Source organism: Eleginops maclovinus, chromosome 10 (genome assembly GCF_036324505.1).
Source record: "Eleginops maclovinus isolate JMC-PN-2008 ecotype Puerto Natales chromosome 10, JC_Emac_rtc_rv5, whole genome shotgun sequence".
Taxonomy (NCBI): domain Eukaryota; kingdom Metazoa; phylum Chordata; class Actinopteri; order Perciformes; family Eleginopidae; genus Eleginops; species Eleginops maclovinus.
In genome coordinates this window covers 9,120,572-9,144,936 of record NC_086358.1, presented here as the reverse complement: position 1 = coordinate 9,144,936, position 24,365 = coordinate 9,120,572, and the positions used below count along the sequence as shown (strand labels likewise).

Sequence of the window (24,365 nt, the reverse complement as noted above, 5' to 3'; positions counted from 1 at the left end):
CCTCTCTGTGTGGCAAGATTATCATGCCAACGTGATGAAAGCTGCGCCGCATCATTGGCCCGTGAAGAAGCTAGTACGCTCCAGATTGGAAAGCATCTGACTCCTTGGAGCAACATCCGGGCTGTGGGCCAAAAACATTAGCAGCCATTAGGAGTGTGTCATGATAATCTGTGGGGAATACTGAATGACACTCTTAGGTGTTTTTAACTAATTCAATGTGGGTTTTCCATTACCAGGCACATATCTTTCATAAAGTGTTTATATATCTTGAGTCCTTTCACCACCCTTTGTGATAATTCGACACTAGTTGTTTGTTTTGAACGGCGGCTTCAGAGTTATATCAGCTCTGTGATAACATAAACAACTTGTCATTCAACGCATGCCTCCTCCAAGTAGCTGTCACATCATAATCATCAGTTATGAATGCTGTAAAACTGGCTTCATGCATTCGTTCATGAAAGTTACATCCTGATGAAATCCATTCAACATGGCATGATTTAAAGTGAAAACAAGTGAATTTTGAGTTAATAAATGTAGATTTTGTTTCACTTGTGTTCAAAACTGTGTCAATGCTTCTCAAATGAGAACTGGTTTTATAATGTTGAGGCTCACAAAGTTTTGCATCTGATAGTAATTTAGCATTTTTGAAACCAGAGGTAAACAGTTTGTGGAGCTCAAACCGTCAGATTCTATCAGTCTCCGCATAGAAACTACTGTTCTCCCTTTGTCAGCCTTTAGGCCTTTTCCTGTTTAATTCCCACTCACATAACTACACCCAAAAACTTGTTTTCACACAACCGCAGAGAGACGTTTTAATGCGCAGCGTACCATTAACCTCCACCCATGCAGACTACAGAAAGACCTGCTAGACGAGCTGCAGATTAAGAGCTGCTGAGGCCGGTGTTGCCTGTTGGTTTGCAATGGGTGAGGCCACTCCACTGTGTTTGAACAACACCCTCTGAAATTGCTGGTTGTTCCACACACACATAAACACACTCTCAAAGACACACGCACACAATGAGCTGTGTGGTGGAGGACAATTACACTAAAGGAATGCTTAAACTGTAATTTACTCCCCAGCACAAAACATTCAATTCATTTTTTTTTCTCGTGAGAATCATCTGCCATTCAGGACTTTTATTATGTCATATTAAAGCAATCGTCCTGCACACAAAAGAGGCTCAACATAGTGGACATAGCTCTCCAAGGTGTGAATGTGTGTACCTGTGTGAATAAGATGGAACGAGTTTCTCAGCAAAGCTTTCCTAAACTATAATAATCAATTTCTATGCCAGGGTGTGCTACTGTGAAAGAAAGGTATTACTTTTTCTAAGAAATATATTTCGGGTTTATCTGAGGAAACACAGCAACCAAAGGGTTCTTTTATACTCTGGCAGCCAAAATACAGAATTTATTAACAGTTGATTAACTCAATTATAAATCAACTAAAAAAGTGCACTCAGTAAAGTGCAGATCTCCGCCAGGTGTGTCTCCCTCTCCCATCTTAAATGTGTCCCTTCGGGATTCCAAACTTTACTGTTTATATCTTGCAAAATATGCTAAATTGAACTGAAATGTGTTGATGTAAAGGTAAAGAAAGTACCTTAATGGGACTGTTTCACTTCCTTGCATTGAAGAAACAATACAAATCTCTTATCTTTACAATAAACATGAAGCTACAGACAGCATCTGATTAGCTTTGAAGACTGGAAACAAGGGGAAAACGCTAGCCGGTCTTTTAAAAACATAATGAATTGGATTTCTGTCAAAAACAAACTTTGATCTAGATTACAGTCGCTTGTTCACGTCTGACCTGAGCTGCCTTCCTCCAGGTTTGAGAGGAGACGCATGCTTTGCCCTGCAGCTATTCTGGGTGTATCTCACGAGACAGATGCAACTACATCAGTATTACCACAATTCCCCCTGGAACCTGCCTCTTTTTTACTAACCACTGAATGAGGGGATTATAAACACTTGGCATGCTCACAAGGATCGTTCTGTGTATGTGCTGCTGTAACAGTGGCTGTATTACCTTCTGTTGTATGTACTTACATTTGCTATTTCTTATGCAATCATGGTGTTGTTTAAGTATGTTAATACATCTGCTGGTGTGTGTGTGAGTATGTGTGTACTCGCAGTCATGTGCAGGCATGCGTAAGAGACAGCCAGGCAAATGTTTGTTAGCCCTCAGTTTGTTTTTCTATGGCCGGGAGAGCCAAACCATTGACAATGAAGTTTGATTCAATAACATTAACGGACTTTCAGCACTTAGTTTCATACATAAATAATAACATTACTTAAACTGAGAGTGTTGGATTTATTTTGGCAGCAGAGTGGTACCAATTGAATTTAAAACTCTTTCAAAAAGTTGCTTTGAGCGAAACAGATTGGTTGCTTCAAAGCACCAACTGACGTAAATGTAGATGATAAAAGAACACAAACCCATCATAGATTTTGAGATATAATGCCTCAGCTCCTGTGTGGATAACAGATTAGAGTAGGGCAGATAAGGAGATCAGGAGTGTTGTTGTGAGAGTGAGAGTGTTAGGCATGGTGCCAGAACGAGCCTCCAAGCTGCCTGCTCATAGTGCAGAAACAAACAGTGGATTTAATTAATCGGGCACTTGCTGTGTGGCCAAACATTTGCCCCGTCTCCTTCATTCTTCATCTTGCTACACCAACCTCCGCCTCTTCAACCTCTTGGCTTTTTCTTCTACATCCTCACATGCTCACTTTCAGACTCCCTGAGTCGTAGGTGAAACTCAATTTCTTTTTCTTCTCTTTCTTCCTGCCAAACCAATTTCCTCTCCCTCTGTTCATTATTCTCTCGATCTTTCTGCCATTTTCATCTCGTTCTTTTTTTACCTTTCATGCTGGGTTGTGTGTGACGCTGCTTCAAGATTAAGAGTCACAAAGATATGAGTCAAGATGAAAAATCAAAGAGCATCATTGGCCATGTAAACAGCAGGGTTCAGAAACCAGCCTCAGCTTAAGGTTCAAGGTCCATTTAGAAAAATATCCTGGAGCAATTCAACGATAGATGCAAAACCAGTGCTGGTCTGCCATTGCAACAAGTGATTTAAACCTACCAGGGCCAGAACACAGCAAGAAATTGTTGAGAGAAATAAAATATTACTACGTTTTGGTTTCTTTTGTATATTTAAATTGGGTGTAAACACTTGTCTTTTTTCTTTTTTAATGCCTAATCGTTTTTTTATATATATTTTTTGTACCTTCTCTGACAACTCATTTTCTTATGTTGTTTATGTTTGCACCATCATACACCAAAGCTAATTCCTTGTATATAAGTAAACAAACCTGGCGATAAAGTTGACTCTGATTCTGAAAACACGCTGTATGTATATATTAGTAAGCATTTGGTATTCCAGTAGTAATCGTGGAATTTAATCAAATTAATTTAGGAATATTCTCATGTACCACAATATAAATGGATATGCCCTGGAGCTAGATTCTCACTCCCCTCTACAAGAGGACTCCATTTGTGTTGTGTTGTATTCACTTTAAGTGAACTAAGTTGCAAAAATAAAATTAACAATACTGCCACATGGTGAATCTGCAGGCTTCTGGCCTCTTGGTAGCCTGGGGTCCTGGGGCAATTGCCAGCCTTGTTATGACACTCTGCCCAGGCTGATGATCAGACAGCATTGCCCTTTTGTTTCACTTCATGTAGCCGTCTTACATAGTGTTCATGTAAGCCAGTTTTGTTTGGAAGGTTGCCCAAACCAATCAGAAGCAATGGTGACCATTTACTCCAATGCAAATTGCTCGCCTTAAAAAGTTTTCACTTCCTAGTTTCCTTTTGCTTTTCCTCCTGGCTCTGTCTACATGTTCCCATTCGGCAAATACCTTACACTGACATAATGTCAGGCAAATGAAAATGACTTACTTTGACTATGGGAAAGTTTAAAATCTTTATGGCTTTAAAAATCACAACAGATTGTATGATGGCAGTCCATGGTGGAAAACGTTTAGTTGGAATAAATCGGAAGCAAAGCCGAGTGGCGCTGTTGTATCCAGATCTTGTACATGCATGGTTCATGCCAGAGAGTTTTATTTGGGAGATTTTCCTAGCATCGAGTAGCCTTTGTCTATATACAGTACATGTTGGTTGACATGGAAGCTGTATTAACAAGAACCAGTTACATTTCCTGACAATCAAATGCGTATACTGATTTAAGAGTTGTTATTCCTGGTTGATGTACAGTACTACAACCTGTAAGGTACGTCAATCTCATTAATGCTTTTCGCTCACAAAGCTGAACGTTTGGTTGTTTTTAAATAATTAAAAATGGTTGGTGTTTTTGGTGATTCACAAGTCTTTATACAGGCTAGTTCTTCCCAAAAAAGTCAAATACTAACACCCTTAACCTTATTTTGAATTTGCATATTTCACTTTTTTACTGTTCTGTGCTACATAGTGCTGAAAAAATTGAATTCTAAATGAAAAGCCTGTTGGGAAACACTTAAAAAGAAACCAAATCATTTCAGTGCATAACAAATTACTAAAGTAATAAGTCAAATTCTCTTTTGTAAGAAGCCTCTGCAATGTTTTTATGTGCAATGTGCATGGTGGAGTCATCAAAAGGTAATTATTAGTTCAAACGACCATAAAACAAAAAACAAATTAGTCTCGATTTGCAAGCAATGTTGATTATGATGACACAGCAGTTATGTACGGGGGTCTCTTTTTGCTTTAGGAATGAATAAATAACGAGACTTTGAAGTTAAAATCTGATCCCAGCTGACCTTGAGTGCTATAACAGTTCCATGACTTGGTTTGCCCTTCTCTGCACTTTTTTCACTTCCTCTCTTTTATTTCATTCTTTATCTCGGCCTGCCAACCCCTCACCATTTTCTTCTTCTCTCTGTTTCCACCAAGCGAAGGTCAGCAGTCGCACTGCATTGGGGCACAGCCCTCTCAGCACTCTTGCATTTGATAAGCTTACCTTGCGTTTTCTTTGTCCGTCTCTCTATCTGTCTTTAGGTCCTTTTTCCACTTCTCACTAAATCTTTTTCTCATTTTCTCTGAAAATCTCACGCTGAATCCATCCTTTACTCAGTGTGTCCTGGCCGGTCAGATATTACCCATGGCTCACTCTAATCTGTCTTCATGGGCTGTGACAAAATAAAAAAAGGACTCTGTGCTGAGTATAATTCCCCAAGCATCTGGTCAATTATCAACCAATTTGCCAATGTGACTCTTAGAAAGGTCATAGATGAGATTATTACACAGACTCCAGGGGTGACCTTTACATTTTAATTAAGAGTCTGGTGCTAATTATGAATATGTCAGAAAATCACATTTTTAGAAGACTAGGTAATTATATGTTGTGTGAGAGTATTACACTTGGCATTAAAAGAGACATGTCCTGATTCAACTTCTTAGTAAAGCTTTATAGAGATTATAAAGCCAGTAAAACAAGTTTTTTGTTGTTGTGGCAAATGCACATCACACAATAACTATGTTGAGTATTTATAAAATGTGGGGAACGGTAGCCATAATGAGAGGTTATAAATCCTGTTTTATCTAAACAGATGACATACTGTAATGGTATGTACTATTATGTTCTTAATAGGCAGCCATTAGAGATGAATGGCATAAGAATTAAAGGTGATCATATGTTAGTGTTAGCCAATGGATTTGTCATGGCAAAGATTAAAGGACTATTCTTCATTTAGATCATTTTTTCCAGCTTGTAATTCACATTTTATTCCACGCAGGATTATGCAGAATGATAAGCAACTTCTCCACAACGTTTGTTTGAAAAAATGCTGTAAACCAAAAGGGTTTGGAGTGTTGTTTTGTTGTCTGTATTCATAAAGAACTAGTGCCTTTTACTGTTACTGCAAATAAATTCAATTATTTTCTATCCTTTGAGGCTGGCTGACAACAAAAAGCATTTTGTTTCCTGAAGGATATATTTGTCACTAAAACCCAAGCATCCAAAACAAACTGGTTTCACAGCTGAGCATGTGAAAGTGTGAGGTAAGAGTCGATAGATCAGCCGGCTGAACCTGCACTCTTACACCCCGCTAAAAAAAGTGACACACCAAAGGAACGTATTGAGCTTTGCCTCCTTGAGCCTTGCCCTCCAGGCGGCTTCCTGTTCAGTAGCATGTAACCTGAATCTTCTCTGATACTTCCTTAAGGGCTTGACGAGTCGAAAACAAAATATCAGTTTTTACAATGCTTGCTTGCGCTCGCTCAAGCAGTTTTTGTCGAATACTGTGCAAACATTGCTGGCATTTTGTAGACCCTGTTGCATCCTTCTATCCATCTCACAGGGTTTGTAGCTGAGATTGCCTTAACAGTCCATCATTCATTCATGAGCACCTTTTTCTATGACCCCAATTACATGTTGGCTCTTAGAAAGCACTACCCAGATGTGCGCCTAGCGGGCATCTATGTATGTGAGTGGCACCTGGCTCCATGACAAGATTGAAAATCGCTGGATGTGCTGAAGCGTTTTAGAGGCTTTTTGGATAGAAGCGCAGATAGCAGGGGAACTGAGTTTCTAGTCCAAGTGCTGTTGGTTGTTTCTACTAAACGTGAGCAGGAGAGTGTATGTTTGTGTGAGTAAGTGTATGAGTAAGAGCTCCGAGAGATTAGAGGAGTGGTAAAATATAGAAATAGAGACAGTGAAGAGACAGAAGGATAAAGTAGAGCTGTGAGGTTTTTTTTAGCAGAGGTGGTAGAAGTACTCAGAGCTTGTACTTAAGTAAAAGTAGAAGTATCAGAGCGTAGAAATACTCTGTTACAAGTAAAAGTCCTTCATTCAAATTGTTAAAAGTACAGAAGTCTTAGCATCAAAAAGTACTCATTCTGAAAAATAAATTATATATTTTGATTATAATTATTGATGCATTAAAGTGTTATCAAGCTGGTAAAGGTGCAGCTAGTTTTAATGACTTTGTATACTGCAGGGTAGATTGTGAATTTACTCCAGTTGTAAGTAAAGTCTAATTTGAGTGTTGATTATATTTAACAGTATTAATCCAATATTGCTAAGTAAATGAAGGAACAAAATAGATGTAGTGGAATGAAAGTACACCATTTACCAATAACTTGTAGTACAAAACATTTAAATACTCAAGTAAAGTACAAGTACCTCAAAATTATACTGAAGTACAGTACTTGAATATGTACTCAGTAACTTTCCACCACTGGTTTGAAGTGCTGAGAGTCATGTATAGGAGAAAACTTGCTGAACTAAATGAGAGTCAGTAGCTTTTGATCCTGGTCTTGATTGATTGAAAATCAATGGACTAGATGTGTCTCCACTCTCTTTCCCAGGAGACACAGGTCTGTCTCTCAGCTACTGGGGCATGTGTAACCGAGCAGTATGTCTAAGAGAGACAGCAAGTCTGGATGAAGATGCACACTAAGTGCTAACTTTGAGTGTGCAGAGCTTTGGTCTGGTTCCGGCTTTAGCTGGATTATTTTATCCAGCACCTTTAAAAACATTTTGGATTTGCAACATCTTTTTATCTCAGCAGTCATTTTTAACTTATTCAGTTCCCAACACTCACCAGAGTTTTCAAATGTTTGACAATTAGTGACAAAAGCTGCCATTCCTAACGAAACATGATGGATGGACATATAATATTCATAAGCATACAGTACAGTAACATGTGGAGAGGGCGAATAAGGGGTTTTGGGGGGAGGGGTTACAGTGTCCATACCCTTCTCCCTTAACACATTACATATTCTGCATGTTGTCTGCAACCCTAGCTTTTTCTCATTGTTAACCATACAGTGCATGTTCTTATTTATGCCAACAGCTCAATTTGTTTGCTATAAGAGAAAAGAAAGGTGGAGCCACGAAAAAAGACAGGCATATTCAAACCACAGGAAAACCAAACAAGACCCTTCACGTTTGCCATATTGATTACAAAGTTAGCGATAGCTCTCATGTGACACAAAAGAGAATCAAATGGATGTGGGCTCTGTATTCGATGAGGAACAGACACAGCATTTTGAAATGCTGTCAGGGGATAGTAGGGATACATGGAGGATCATTTGTCATGTTTTAGAGAGAGAGATTTCAAGCCATAATGGCTCAGTTTTAACATTATGTGACGGGGAAAAAAGTAATTAGATTTTGTAGTGCACTTTGTTTGGACACAAAACACACACAGAGGGCACTCATCCATCCACTTCAGACCCTCTCTATCCCTTATCTATAATGCAAGACGTAGCTATGACCACTCCATTCAACCCCCAACACCTCCGCCATTACTGAAAAAGCTGGATGCTGGTGACCCTATTTCTCCTGCACTGTGATACACTTTGATTTATACCGTAATAAAACCATGTCACAGCCAGGCTATTTGATGTTAGTTTACACAATGGTTACCTGGAATCATAATATAGTTCAGTCGTTCTGTACCTTTAACTATTGTGCTAAATATATGGGGTGGCAAAGAATGAACATTTCAATACAAGTTTAAATATTTAGTAACTCATTTTAATTTTGAGCTTTTCTGAAATCCAAAAAGAGGTTTAAGGTCTATTGGTAATCCTGGTTGGGAATCACTGCTTTAGTTTAAAAACATAATTGTAGTAAAACTGTGTTTGCTATGATGTAAAAAGTGACATATTTTTGAAGATTGACATGTAAAAAATGGGTTAATTTACTAACATAAGTTTGAAGTAACACAATATTCTCTGAGGATTTGTGTCGGGCTGCTTCTATTCAAATGATGTGAATTATTATAATCGTCCTAATTGAATGTCTTTCACAAAGTTACCGGATCATACATCTATGTTTGCTATACAGATGTGCATGAAGTTTGGAATACCAGTCTCGCTTTAAGAGACTAACTATTAATAATATAGATTTAAAAACAATATAAGAGATATAAGATCGGCTTTATGGCCTTGGGAACTCCTACCCAGCAGGTGAAATTCAGGAGCAGACAAAATAAACAAGATTTATGAATCAGAGGTTTATGTGTCTCTGGGTTTAAAACCTCTGAAACATGGCTGCACACAGGAACATAAGGCTGCTCTGACAGCACATAAAATCACAACAGGAGCTGGGAGCTTTAATGTGAAGGGGGTGGGCCCAGATGTCCCTCTGTCATTAATTTGAAGGAATCCTGCGGGATTACTGCTGATTTCAGGCAAAACGCTGCTCAGTGGCAGCGCTCTCCCTCTGTGCTAGCTGAATAGGAAACATGCAAGGACATCGCAAAGAATTTCTCACTGAAATCCAGCCTGGTATTCTGTTACTAGTCTCAGTGTAGATGAGAGAAATGTGACTTGTGTCTAACCAAAATCTAAGTTAACTTTACCCTAATTGCTCTGGATGATGACACATTTAACAGTATCATGAAAATGACATCAAAATGGTTTTCATTTCAGATTTCAACATGTAGAAAATACACATCTGCAGCATGTGTGTGTATGTAGAGAATAAAAAAAGCACATTGTGTTTACGTCTTGATATGACTGACAGCACCACTCATACCTCCACGCTGCTTCTTCTATCATTGTTTGGTATTCGAGCATTAGGAGTGTGCATGACGACAAGCACAGCTTCAGCAGTTCTGCACATGAATCCATGAATTATGAACGGCTAAAGCGCTTCATTTCACCGTTCAAACTTTGAGTTAAATCAAGCACTTCAAGCACTCTTGAGCGTGCTGTTAAATTCATTTTGGTCTCATTTCAAGTGTAATAATAATCACATTGTAAAAAAAACACTACTGCCATGTTTCACCTATACAGCGCCGGAAAAAAAATTAAGAGACCACTACAGCACTAAGGTATAACCGTGGGGAAAGTCTGAAAGCTCCAAAAATTGAACTTAGAATACATTTGTGCACTTATTGACTGTAGAAAGTATGTGATTTCCCTTTTATTAAAGGGGTATTTCAAACTGTAGACAAACAAAGACAGACAAAAAAGAAGATATTTTCGGACTGACTTCACAAAACCCAAACTCCCTGGCAAAAGGCCATGTCTTGAATTTCAGATATACTTTGTCGCCCAGGCTTTTTTGTCTCTGTCAGTAAATTGATAACCTGGATGACATTCAGGGGTTAGCTTTTAAGACTTGACAAAAATCCCCAGAGCCTTACAAATATACAACGAGTAGAACTCTCGATGACAAAAAAAGTGTCCATTTATCTTCAAGATCATCACTCCAGAGAAACATCAAGACACTAGCTCACTCCCCTCAACAAGCCTCAGAGTCCCATTGTAGAAAACATTTAATCAACAAGTGAAACAGAAATCCATTAGATGGTCTAATCTCTCTTGCTCAATGGACTGCTTGTTTTAATCACAAGGTAAACAAAACGAGAGAATAGAGAAAAATATATCAGGCATAACACCTTCATTTCAAATGGTGGGGAATTCAAATGCAATTCAGAACAGAGGCAGAGCAGCACAGTGTCGGCTCTGCAGGGGTCCCGAGGTGTTTATGCATATACGCTGAGTTATTATCCACGCTGTGTGTGTGTACGTGTCCACCGAGTGGACTCTATTACCGTTTTATAATCATCTGAACGTACAGGCTTAATTTCTCTTTTGTTATTTGCCTTATTGTTCCCGTCACACAGCATGAGTGTGCAGCAGTAATTCTCAATCTCTGTGGGAGGCATTCCTTTTCCAGTAGTGGAGGTAAAAACGCATTAATCAATAGCATAAAATGTTACTGCTGTTCCCTCTCTGGATGTATTTCCGAAATTCAGACCTGGATCAAACCCCAAAAAGGCACTTTTTCTTCACAAGGGCATGACTGGGACAAACATGATTTTAATATTAATGATCATTACTGGGCCATAATGGAAGTTGGCAGAACAAAATGTCTCAAGAGAGGATTTATAATGATTTTCTGTGCAAACAACTCAAGGTGTGTTTGTGTTTCTGAGTCACAATGAGCTGGTAAAACGGGAAGATACGACATTGTGTGATAGTCTCTTATCAGTCACTTTACAGCTTGACAAGCTTAAAACCATAACGCTTGTCCCAAAATACAACTGTGGAAGTTTAATAATGGGTTTTACAAGTTCAGACAAAAAGGAATTATCTCTGGAATTAAAAAAAAATCACGAACAAGATTAACTTCATTTAACAGAATAGATCATTTTCATTTCATAATGAAGAAACCAGCCCAGTGGGGTTCATTAAGGTCTCATCAAGAAACTTCATACAAAGTTTTTATTCCTCTAAGCTGATCTTGCAGTACAAGTTCATTGAAGGGAGAAACTAGAAATAAAGAAATGATACTGTATATGAATGCAGACACTCAGAAGCAATAAGGTTTTAGTTGAGTATGAAAATATGTGATGTAATCGGCTGTATTTGGACAGTTAACAATGTTCAATGTTATAAATGTGTTTGTGGGTAATTTATATGGAAAAAAACACTGTTCTGTTTATACTATTCTGGATGTTTAGGTCTGGAATGGGTATTTACCTGCGCTTACTGCTGACTAATTATTTTCTTTTTGTATTTTATATACTGTTGTGATTTTAGAGTGCATATTTACCATAAAAAACACCCTGAGAATTCCAGTGCACAGACAATGGAACGTTTGAAAGGCCTTTTAATTTCAATGTTTTTCAAAACCTTGTTTCAAAGCTTGGAAAAGAAGACAACAAAGGCTTTTAAAATTATATTCAGTCACATTATTAAATATAAAGCACATTTGTTAGTTTTTTAAAACGTTTGAAAACATTTGGACTCTGGTTTGGATTCATTTCTGTCTAGTTTTATGCTTAACTTATTATTACATTTTTCAGAAGATGAAATGTTTGGCTTTCTTATGGTTTTTATTATACAGCCAAACACAGATATATTAAAAACGGAGAGACAGAGAGGCCTTACCTAAAGTAAGCTCAGTGTGGATCTTTTTTTAAGTGTGTTAATTTAAGTATAAATGGGAAAACATTCTGTAAGTTTGATGTCCTTGGTGATCGTTGATAATTCCAGTGTAGTTATGTGATTCAAAAATGTATTTGAATGTATAGTCCAGTCATAAATAGCAACACAGACATTAGATTTATTCTCATACAGAAATAAGATTTATTGTTCTCCCTGCTCCTTTTCGCTCATGGAATGTGTAGAGAAGAAGTGTTTTGAATGTGAATTGATTTTTCTTATGTTGTGCACCATCATGAGCGGAACAAATAAAAATGAAATGAAATTTATTATTCATAACCAGCTTCTCAAATGAAAGGATACTTTGCTTATCTTTGTTTCATATGAGAGAAAACTGAAAATAATTGTAGGTGGAGCCCTATAATCTCCAGAAACGCAACAATTTCATCACAATTCCTGTACATTCCCTGGATCTGACTATCCTATCTACATATAGTTTGTCTGTGTGATAATGTCTGTGTCTGCTATGGGCGTCAGTCGACATCAAAGGGCGGAATTAAAGGATCTCACTTAATGGATCATATGTAAGTCACAGGCGCAGGAAATACATCTCCGTCGACCCCTGTAACAAAGCCCTGTGTCATGTCATTAAAATGGATTACACACCGGCTTCTGGACTTTTAAGTTTTCCAGCCATGTAGTTCAAGTGGCTTCATGTAACTGCAACATGTAATACAGTGAGAAGCTTGCTCTGGTGTGAAAATATCATTCAGACATAACACAAGCCTTTTTAAAGAGAACAAACCTCTCCAATCAACCACTCAATATAAGAGATACATCCGTAAAAAGCACCGTACAAGCGGATTACATAAAATGACAAGAGGGCATGGAAAGTAAACGGCCGTGTTGCGAACAACCGCACTGACAAGAGAAAAAAGGAAACAGCTTTTTGTTTGGATCAAACATCAAAAGCATGACAACCCCATGTGGAGTCACAGTGTGGGGTTGCTGTGCCAAACACAGTGCAGTAGCAACGCATCCAACTCAATTTCTACACTTGAATTGCCTTCCTCTCCATCCACACATAAACATATACTTGCATGTGATGTGTTACATGTTTGAGTTTTAAAAAGCTAAAGTAAACAAGCTGTAAACACTTTCAATGACACTCTTTGTCCTTTTGTGATAGTGGAGTACTCCGTTGGCCGAGTACCTTTTTTGATCAGACTTTTTTCAGACGGAGACAGATGGGCTGAAGTTTCTTTGTGCCGCTGCCACACCAGCAGGAATCCTCCCATGAGGGGCATCATACTACAGGTCCCAGGGAGGGTAAAACAACCTCACAGATCAATACACATTAGCTGCTGCTCGAGTGCTGAACATGGATTAGTTGAACCTCAAGGCTTGCAGTTTGTGTGAGTGTGAGTGTGAGTGTGAGTGTGAGTGTGAGTGTGAGTGTGTGTGTGTGTGTGGGTGATATAAAGAGCCAACTAAGCACTACCAATATCCAAGATTATGTTAATGCCAGTTTTATGAGGAAGCTTATTTAATTTGCAAGCATGAGTGATTTCATGATTCCCTTATTTGCTGATTTTAATAAATTAAAGATATTGTATGATAAGAATGATTTATTATAATTTCAATTCTCAGTGAGATCAGACTGAGGATCACTAGTTTCATGCTCCATTAGTATTATACACTTGGAGCATTGAGAAGTTTTTGGAACATTTCGGGAATAAATACATAGAAAGATGAGACTATTGATACCAGTCTTATCTCATCAGAGCTATATTATGGAACAAGAGCAAGGAAAAAACTAATTTGAGCAATAATATTTATATATTATCAACTTTTGCAAACCTGTAAAAGTTGCCTACTACCTACAGACATCTGTAGTGGGGTTTCTGGCCACATCATTTAGAGTCAATATGAACTCTTTTAGCTTTCTTTCCACCAACACCTGAGAGAAATATATTTTATTGAATACTAACTAGGAACTAACTTTGACTGTCTGCCATTTTGGTGCTGAGCTGGTAGTGTACCATGGGTTCATGAGGACTTTCTAACTGTAAACAGCTGCCTGATGTGGCTGAAAGTGCTGATGTGTGTGGTGAGAGTGAACCATCACACTTAAGATGCAGGCCACAAAACCAGCGCTGCAAAAGACGATAAAGCACTTTGGAGAACTTAGGGAAACTGCAGAGTTGGATCTTTATTCTCTGAGGGTTCATAACTGTGATCCATTGTTAATAGGAAAATATTGATTAGCTACAACCACGGACGGAAAGAAAGCAAACATGTTTCCCAAACTCTACTATTACATGTGTATTTCACAATTTCCTTCAACAAATATACCGCCTCCTGTACGCAGTTGGGATGGTTGAGGACATAAACCAAAAGCCTTTGAAAGCTTTAATATCTTTAATTCAGAGCTGGTTGTGAAAGGTATCTGATTTTGGAATTAACACAAACAGGAGGATAAAGATTTGAGTGAGTGTCGAGGGAGACCTGAATCCCAGGAGTGTATTGATGCTTGTTTATTCTGGCAGGGCTAGGTAGACCGAGCAGAACAGGAGGACTTGGCAAAACAATAAACAACTTTCGCTGCTGAAGGAGTAACAAATAACTAAATACACCAGAGGAAAGCAATCGGCTAAACTGGATGGACGGGCGGCTAAATAAACAGTTCACGTTGCTTAACGGGCGGCAAGTATAACCGATACGAAACTTCAGAGGGAGAACTTTAGACTCTACCTCGCTGCATAAAAAACACCCTAACCCTAGTTATAAAATATCCTTAATTACATGCCTGCAGGTGCATTGACAGTCACATTATCAGCACCTTGGACAGTTCTTTTAAATGCTTTGAATGGAAAACACGTTTTAACTGATTGACCATCACGCTGTTGTCTCACTCTGTTATGCGTCCTAGCTTGAATAATGGAGAAACATTTCCAACTCCATTATCTCTGCTTGAAAAAATATCAAGAGGTTCGGTGAAATAGCTTTTTAAAATTTCATTAAAGCATAATGGAGTTTCATTATGTTCTTGCCTTGGGGAAAAGTTTGATAGAAACTTAATTGTGTGCTTATGAGGTTTTATACTGAGAACCCTGGAATAAAAGGTGATGGCAAACTGGGTGAAATGTCCTTGCTGAGTTTTTAATCCTCATTGAAGTTATTTTTAAAAATCTTTTTCTATAAAATATTACTTCCTTGTTTTTTTATGTTAGCAATAACAGTTATATGTTGTTCATTCAGTCAATTTAAAAGTGTCTTGTGCAACTTTCCCCCTGAATGTCAGCATAAACTCCTTACAATCATTTTTAGTTTTAGCTCAACCAATTGCCTGTACTGATCTTGATATTTGGCCAATCTCTTTTATAACTGAGAAACCTAATTTAAAGATGAGTTGGTTGTCTCCATATTTGTAACAACGTATGATTGATTGACAAATGCATCATACATTAAAGGATTTTGCAATAGTTGGCACACATTCTACTGATGACCAAAGGCATGACTCTGCATAGCTGTATCCTTGTGTACTTGCGAAAGTGCTGACTAAGAAAGTCTCCAAATGACTTTTTAAAAGTGTCAGATCTTATTGCCCAGAAAAGGCCAGCCGTTTTTCATAAATACAGTTTGTTTGGCTTTAGCTGGCTGGTTGTTTAACAAAAAGACATAAACTCAGACTCTAAGGATGAACCATAATGCACACAAATCTTGTTCCAGAACGTTTCTGAAAATAGCAATAACTTTCTAGACTAGAAGAGCAACTAAAGTGTATTCTTCACAACAAAAAGTCTGACACTTTTTAAGTCTACGGTTGTTCACAGCTGCCGTCTGATGCAGAGGTGGCGCTGACGGTGTGAAGCTGAGCTACGTCTGTCGGTTTACTGATGTGTAAACTGTGCAGACCTACGGGTGGTTTATGGGCACCGTCGGATACACGGCCCCGCACCCGTTCTTCTTTTTCATTAAATTAATAATCCACATCTTCATTGTTACACTTGCATCAAGAAAAAGCGTAAACACCAAAGAGAAAGAGCGATTGTGTGTGTGTGTGTGTGTGTGTGTGTGTGTCTGAATAGAGTATGTGTGAAACCCAGGAGCAAGAATTAGTCAGACAGGCAGGGGAAAATGGTAGTGGCCTTTAGTTTGACATTTCTGACCACAGCAACACATGCACAAACACGTGGTCTGCTTTGGGGCAGGATTTTAAGAGCATGATACAAATTGTGGTAAATATAGCTGCTTTTTTGGACAGACGTTCTGTACCTGTGTGTTGCCCTCCAGGTGTGTTGCTGTGGTGCAATTAAAATGATTAAAAATGATATAAAACTATCACCTAAACTGTACATCATTTTCCACATCATGAACAAATCAAAGAGGATTCAAAGTTGTTTCAAAGTCGCAGCATAAGAGAAGTTCTTTGGCTTCTGTGATGTGATAGATTTATAATTGAAAAGACATTTGAGGAGTTTGAAATGAAATGAAATCCATAACAATTGGATCACAACAATTTTCTCTGCTACCACCAACAAGCTTAAAATAAAGTGTGTATTTATGAGTTAGTGTACACACATCTCTTCCTCGACACACACCAACATATTGACTCTCCTTCGGTTTCAATTCAATGTTGGGTATTTTTCAAAACAACTTCAGTGTGTGAATTGTTTTTATGTGTGTGCCGTATGTGTGGCAGCAACTCAGACTTACTCGTGTTCTTTGGGAATTTTTCTGTCAAACACATTTTTTGTTAAGTTGCCAAAGCCCTGCGCACGGTGACAAAACCACATAGTGCTGGAGACAATGGGGGGGAAAAGGAGAGGGAATGTTGCCCCTAATGGACAGGAATGTGTCCCCTTGCCCAGGTCACAATACTCAATTCAGCCCGGGCCCCCGACAGAAAAACATGCCATTCTGAAATGCCAGGTGACGCTTTGTGTGAGCCGTTCATTATATCACTGTCACATGTCTGTCTGTTGGCTTATTCAAAAACTGTCGGACGAACGGACCAGGGGTTTTGGACGAGGCCCCTCTGTTCGCTTCGAAAGCAATGAATCACACCCACTCATTCTCATCTGCAGAGTGCTTTAGTTCGTGGTAATTACATTTAATCATAGTTATTACCGCCAAAGGTGCTCTGCACTGACTCACTTTGTGATTTAAAAAAGTTAGCTCTTCTGTAAAGTAACTAACCAACCTGTAATCCACCTGGAAACGTTGGTCATCTCTGTGTGTACATTTGGCCTACAGGTTCGACCTACTATGACAATGTGCGGCCGCTGGCGTATCCTGATTCAGACGCTGTCCTCATCTGCTTTGACATCAGCCGTCCAGAAACACTGGACAGTGTTCTCAAAAAGGTCAGTGACGCATTAACAGAAGTGTGACTTTGTCCTGATCATTTTTTCTATGACAAAGCTGAGACAGTTTTCAAGGAACAGTTTGCTTTCTATCACGACTCCAAACATCAGACAAGCATTAAAGGATACTTAGATGTAGATTCAATGTTTGAGTCATTAAATCTGCTACAGGTACACATCACTTTTAAAAAAAAAAAAAGATTTGCTTTGAAACCTCGTAGCATTTTAGATATTGATAAATCTTCATTTTGACTGAACATATGGGAGTTGTGTTGGAGCATTTGACCTCTCAGTCCGCAGACATTCCTGGAGTCCACGCGATCACTCATTAATGACATCATCAATACAAGACAAAAACATACATCTTTTATGTTCAACAAATTCTCACACCTACAGGGGGTCCACTTGAGAACTAACTTGAACTTTGACCCCCTTAGATGACCTTAGCAATAGTGGTGAATTAAACTGATCTCACAATGCATGCCCAGAATGCCACAGTGACATGTTGAAGAGTCACTCTATGCAAGTTTAGGGACAAATCAAAGGATCTCAAGTATGGGAATGTGCCACCATGACTTGTTTCCATTTACTTTGAAAGCCAACATCTTATTTCTTCTGCCGTTTTTTTAAAGCTTAACAAACTCTTCAGCCCTTCCATTTTCCTCTAAAATGGCTATTTTCTCTCACTATGGCTAAGCTACAAAAATACCCCTGACTCTTATCACTTCCTCTTTTCAATTTTATACCTTTTGTTCTCTTCAGTCCAATCTCTTTTCAAATCTCCTATGTAAGACGATTTCTCATCTAGCATTACGCTCTCTCAGATGTAATCCCAGCCTCTCCCCGGCTATCACCTTCTGTTAGCACTTCAACTTTGCAGCTGGCAACATTTTCTCACATTTTCTTCATAACTTTCTGACTAGCAGCTTGCCAGCTGTGCTGCATCTCTTCTTCCTACCTACTTGCCTGTTTGAATTGAAGTATCAGGTTATTTGTTGAGAGAATATTGGAATTTATGAAATCTATGATAAGAGAGACCATCACTAGCACATATGAAGTCCAGAAGCTGTGCAAACACAACAAGCACAATAGCAGAGGATGACAGACACAAACAAACCTGCTGGCTGATGATGAAAGGGTGGATAATTGTAATCACAGGTTCTACCAACCACTGTTTCAGTGTAGCTGAATACAGCACCCTGAGGTCAGTGAGAATAAATAGCACATCAACAACATTTGTGCACAACATAAGAAAGATGCACAAAGGCTCAACCACATCAGCCATGAGTTTAGGAACCTGGTGGCAGATGTACCCAATTATGTTCAAAATAGGGTAAGGGTTATGTTGTAAATTAAACCACCTTACAGATCTTTGACTGGCAACCAGAAACATATATAATTGATTCCAGAAGTTCAACTCATAACAACATTTTAAATTCTATACATTTCTTTAGCTTTTAAATGATGTTTGCTGCAATGTTTTCCTTCCTGGTATAAATGTCACTGCGTCTGTTTAAGACGATGTTACCCGGAATAACCAGCCTCCATTATCGTCTTTTTATAAACTTCGACTGCTATCACTCTGCTCTTTATCCCGGACAAAACTCTTACCAATTCTTAACATTAACACAAACAATAAGCTGCTCTTCCCATGGGTCCTTTGCGACTCATTTCAATTGCTGCTATTCACGAGTTGCACACTGTTTTGCGGAGCGGCCTATTGAAAGGCAACAGCTCACTCTGCACAACTGCACCACACACTGGAGCCTGTAACAGCAGAGACACAGGCATCCGAGAGAGAAAGAGCTCTTTGTAAAAGGAGAACAAATGGAGCAGCAATGCTCAAAGTGTTTGTCTGTGCCATGGTGTGAGGAGATAATGACAAGAATCTCAGAGAGAAAGAAAACGATAAGGAGAAAGTGTTTGATAGTTTGAGTCATGTCCATGGTCTTTCTCTCTTTCTGCTTCTAGCTTTTATAAACACGCGCATCCGTCTTGAGCTCATGTTGTACTTACAGAACATCTATAGTGTTGTGTGGTGAGTATTGTAAGGGATTGGAAATTGTTATCGAAACAATGGAAAGAAAACTTATTCTGCTATCCTCATTTGAACCTGTATTTGATTCATAATGTTCTCTCGTATGTATTTGTCTATTACTATACAGTGGCAGGGGGAGACGCAGGAGTTCTGTCCAAATGCCAAAGTGGTGCTGGTTGGCTGCAAGTTGGACATGAGGACGGACCTCAATGTCATGAGAGAGCTTTCCAAACACAGACTCATCCCCGTCACCCACGAACAGGTGAGGAGAGCAGACAAAACAACACTCATCTGTTTTTATCTGTTGTCATCACTGTCAAATCTAGTTAGGAAATACAGCTCCTGTGTAACAATGCAATAGTCTATGGTATGTGTGAAGAACTGAACAAATACATTTGATCAATATAATATATGAAACACCAATGAGTTATGGTTGGTGCAGTCGTTTGTAATTTTCCACTGCAGCGATTTTCATTTGCCTGTAGTAACACTGATTTACACATTTAATAGTATCATTCCAGACAAATGACACCAACTCCTGATTCTCTTCTCTAAAACGAATTGAGAAAATCACATTTGCTTTGGATCATAACTTTCATAAACATGGAAAAAACAAGAGGGGTAGAAGAGCCGGAGACAAACAGTTGGATGTGCGATAATACCATTGTTTTGTTTGTGTCTTGGAGCGATGAACAGTGGCATGCATGAATTTGAATAGCCTATTTTCATGTAAATGTAAATTCACACTTCTTGGCACCCTTTTTGTCAACGTGATAATGTTTTCTCATACCTCCGACAAACAAAGGTAACTGCCCTCATTTTCCAGTCAGAAATGGCATCAAATGTAGTGCATCAAGTTCTCAGAAAACTTCCGATTGATAAAGTGTTTTAGCTCCTCATTAACAGAAAACTTTGGTTGAGGCAAAAGTTTTCCTAAAAACTTAAATAGCAGCCATTTTGAACTTTGAAGCTCTCTCTTTCTTCTAGTCCACTAAAATGTTCACTATGGCCACCTTCAACTTGTTTGGCTGAATGTCCTACTAAAAGGAAGTCTAAGGTCTGCTGTATAGCTCAATTGGTAGAGCTGGTGGCCCATGTAATGGAGCCCTCTGTTTCCCTGTTTCAATTTTGCCCCTACAATAAAGGGACTGGTTGCCAAAAGAAATCTTTAAAAAAAGAAGTAAGTTTCATACAATCATCCCAAAAGCACCCAAACACTCCTAATGTGTCAACGCTGTTCGAAAACAACTTCTTAACATTACTTCAATGACATGATTTTGCCTAAATGTATGAATAAAAAGTAACAATCAACAGTGAAACACTACTGCAGCTGTATTGTGTGTCCATTAGCTTAATAGTATTATACAAGAAATCGAAAAACAGGTTGAAAATACCTGGATTTGTACTGAAAACGTAGCTTTAGAATTGTTTCTTTATGGTTCAAAAAGCTGTACTCAAAAGAGCCACAATCTGTGACCTTTACATTTCAGCCTCTTGACCAACTGAACCCCCAGGGAAAGTGCATTCACCAGAATAAACCGCACACTCACTGTGTGACTACTGCTGTAATCGGCTTAAAGGCGTCCAAACACAGATTTGAAGTGTTGGAAGGTTTCCATTAATGCAATGATAACGCAGCTTCCCTGGAAGCACAGCCAAAGTCTTTAATGTTTTTCATAAAAAAAGGATATTACCATCACATCTGACTGCTAGATACTCCTTCAATATGGAGAATCTCCAACACTGATGGCTGAACACCCACACTGTCACAAAGTGGTGATGTTTCATTGCCAAAGAAGTTGATGAATCCAATTGATGACACACTGAAGAAAATAAAGAATGAAATAAACTGAGACACTGAAGACATAGTGAGAAAGCAACAGAGTGAAAGTGCTATTTTTAAATTTAGAAGAAGAATCAGTAGTATACAAAACCTGTCTTTCTACATGAAACACCAAAACACACTTCTTGGACAGGTTAACAAAATGAAAGCAACATTCACCATTTTAACCAGTGCAGATTTAGTACGGTGATAACCCCCTACTGGGAACAAGTTGAGCTTTTACACTTGAATTGTACAGTTACACAGTTAGGCCTTAAATAATTCATAGCTGTGTAGAGGATCTTTAGATTTTGTAGCTATTATACTTCTGAGAGCTATGGCTTTTATTAAGACGGAAGTGTTTGCTTCACAAGACCAAGAGTCTGATATCCTCAAAATGATAAGTAAGGATGATCCATCAGCATTTACAAATGGTAACAATAAAAACACTCCAGAGAACTTTTAAAAGGGGTTGCAAAGTTCACTGTTCCTGCATTGGTGCACTCATAGTATGTCTTTCAAAAACCAAACGGAAATGTTTCATTTTGACTCGGTTGGAGAACAAGATGCTTTCAACAGCATGCCATGAGTTCAACATGGTTTAAGGACATTTAAGAATGCAAAAAGCATCATTGCCACCACATGACCCCCCCCCCCCTGTCTCTCTCAAACACACAATTTGCGCTAAGTAGTAGCTCTCAGAAGCTCTTTAGGTGAATCACCCTCTATTGGACGATAAACAAACACAAACTAAAGCACACGACTGGATAAATGATGGAATTCAAAAACTGCACAAACTTGAAAATAACTATCTAATGTGAAAGGAGACATCTAGCCTAATGACCTGAAGTTTACCTCTGCTCGTCTAGCATTTCTACAGACTTTTTGATGTTTCCCTACAGCGAGAGACAATGTTTTGGTTCAGTTTCAGTGTTCTAATCAACCGTTTTTTCAGAAACAGTAGGATGAGCATCAGCCAAAGACTGAGTAAATGCTATGTGTCAAATAAAGTAACAAACCAGGTTAGCTATTAGCAGCTAAAGAGCCAGACAATTCTCTGAGAAGTTGGTGGAGAGCTAAAAACGATAGTAAATATTGAGTATACCTTTGTCTCATTGCCACAAACACTTGGAGATTAATGTTAATATTGCAATGGTCTTCTTGGTGTTGTACTTTTGATTTCATGTTGTCTTAACATCCTCATATTTTGTATTTTTCTGTGTGTTTAGGGAACTACTTTGGCGAAGCAGATTGGCGCAGTGGCCTACACAGAGTGCACCTCAAAGTATTCTGAGAACAGCGTCCGTGATGTTTTCCACGTAACCACCCTTGCATCTGTGTCCTGTATCAATCGACCCCAGATGAAGCGTGCTGGCTCACGCCTCGGACTCAAGCGGGTTTCTCAGCAGCCACCTCGGACTGAGATTCATGAGCACCCACCCGCCATTAGAAAGGACCGGGCCAAAAGCTGCGTGCTCATGTAGGACCAGAGTCTAACCAACAGACTGACCTATGAGTGCTGATGGAAATGAAACCACGCCGCACATGAACTTAATTTATTGGTGAATTCTTTTCAGGTCTTTGCACTGCATATAGGAGGATGTGATGAAAACAAGAAACTGTGCTATACTGTGGAGTTCTTTGAGGAATTGTTTGTCCATCTTTAGCAAAACGTTCCTTGTTATATTTCTCCGTGGCCGTGTTCTCATCGGGGGTGGTCATTTTTGTGGCAAAGCTATTTAACGCTCTTCTTAAACAACGGGACAAATGGTCATGGACACAAAAAGGCTTGGGAGAAAATGATAGAAAGTAAAGAAAAATAGTGAGTATGGAGTTGAAAGTAAAAAAAAATAACAATAGGAAAGATCAGCTTGCAGGAACCAGCTTAATAAGGGATGGTCTTTATGTTGTTTTGAAAAACTGTTCTCTCTTTCAGTGGCTAAGTAAATGAAGCACAAAATGATGCACGCTAACTGTTATTCCCAAATGTCAGGGAATTAACTCCGCTGTTTCACTTCATATAACAAGATTCAAACCTGGAATAAATAAAAATAACTTGTGGCCTGAGATGACACTCATTTTCTTAAACCACAAGTGCTTTAATATTAAAATCTTAATTATCACTCACCACATTAAAGTAAAGAGTTGTGCAATTAATATTGTCGTTATAATCCACACTGGGAAGGAGAGTCACAAAGAGAGTAAATTGGGTGAATGTTATGTTGTACATGTGATAATGAATTAAATAAAAATTGCTCTGCTGAGTGTTGGGACATCTTCAATATGTAATTTATTCATGTCACTGTAATTTGGCCTTTATAAATAATCATGCTTAGAAAAGTTTGGGTCTGAATGGTAAATTAATTGTTAAACTTGTGTCTCCAGATCCTTGTTCATTTGGTGCAGGGGTCACGCTAGTTTCCAGCTCAGAAGATTTGTGCTAAGGAAGACACAAACATTAGTCTCTGACTTTAACTTTGCTAGAGCAAGATTTCCAATCCCACTCAACAGCAAAGAAGTAGTTACCGTTCATTTATAACTTTGCTAAAATACTAATCGATAAAGCCATGCATCTACAGCATACAACATACAGACAGCTTCATCTGCAACAACCTGAGATCAAAAATGCATATTAAGGCAAATATATGAAATTACAAACATGTAACCTAACAGTAAATCACAACAATACCCTTAAAAGTTAATATCATAAATGATCCTTTGTTTTTAACCAGACTAATAGTGTTTGAGCTAAATGCTAACGGCAGCATGCTAACATTCTCAAAGAGATATAACTCTTGGTGTTCGGCAGGTATAACTTTAATAGTGTTAACCTTAAAAATGTGGTTTAGTGTTTAAGCATTGTAAAATCTGCTAATTAGAATATAAGAAAAACAACATACCAAAAGGGTATCACCAAAAGTTTCATCTTTTGATCACAATGAACGCATGTACCACATTTTATAGCGAACTATTGAACAGAAATTGACTTGGATTCAAGCGTTTGGCTGACAGAAGAATAGTGCCTCATTGCATCCTTTAAAACAATAGCTTACATTTCAAATCACTGAACTGTCAAATTTTGGTTCAAAACAAAACTGAACTGAATGGTCTCTACATAAAAGTTGGCCGGCTCAGGATCAGATAAAGTCAAAATTCAAGTACAAAGAGGAGCATTCACTCACTACTGCTCTATAACTTTCATACTGCCATTATTTTCCCACTCACAGATATACTCCAGCAACATCACAAGTAATTTGAACATATTCCCCCTCACATTTCCAA

The 24,365-nt window shown here is 38.5% G+C and overlaps 1 protein-coding gene across 1 annotated transcript in view; it reads left to right on the top strand.

The window, feature by feature from the left end:
• Window positions 1–23,356, top strand: part of LOC134871197 (rho-related GTP-binding protein RhoN-like) — a 24,930-nt gene extending 1,574 nt beyond the window's left edge. Inside the window, exons 3-5 of the mRNA XM_063893853.1 lie at window positions 17,114–17,223; window positions 19,389–19,523; window positions 22,313–23,356. Coding sequence (XP_063749923.1) covers window positions 17,114–17,223; window positions 19,389–19,523; window positions 22,313–22,567 — 500 coding nt within the window. The 3' untranslated portion in view covers window positions 22,568–23,356. The remainder of the gene's footprint in view (window positions 1–17,113; window positions 17,224–19,388; window positions 19,524–22,312) is intronic.
• The last annotated feature ends 1,009 nt before the right edge of the window (window positions 23,357–24,365 follow it).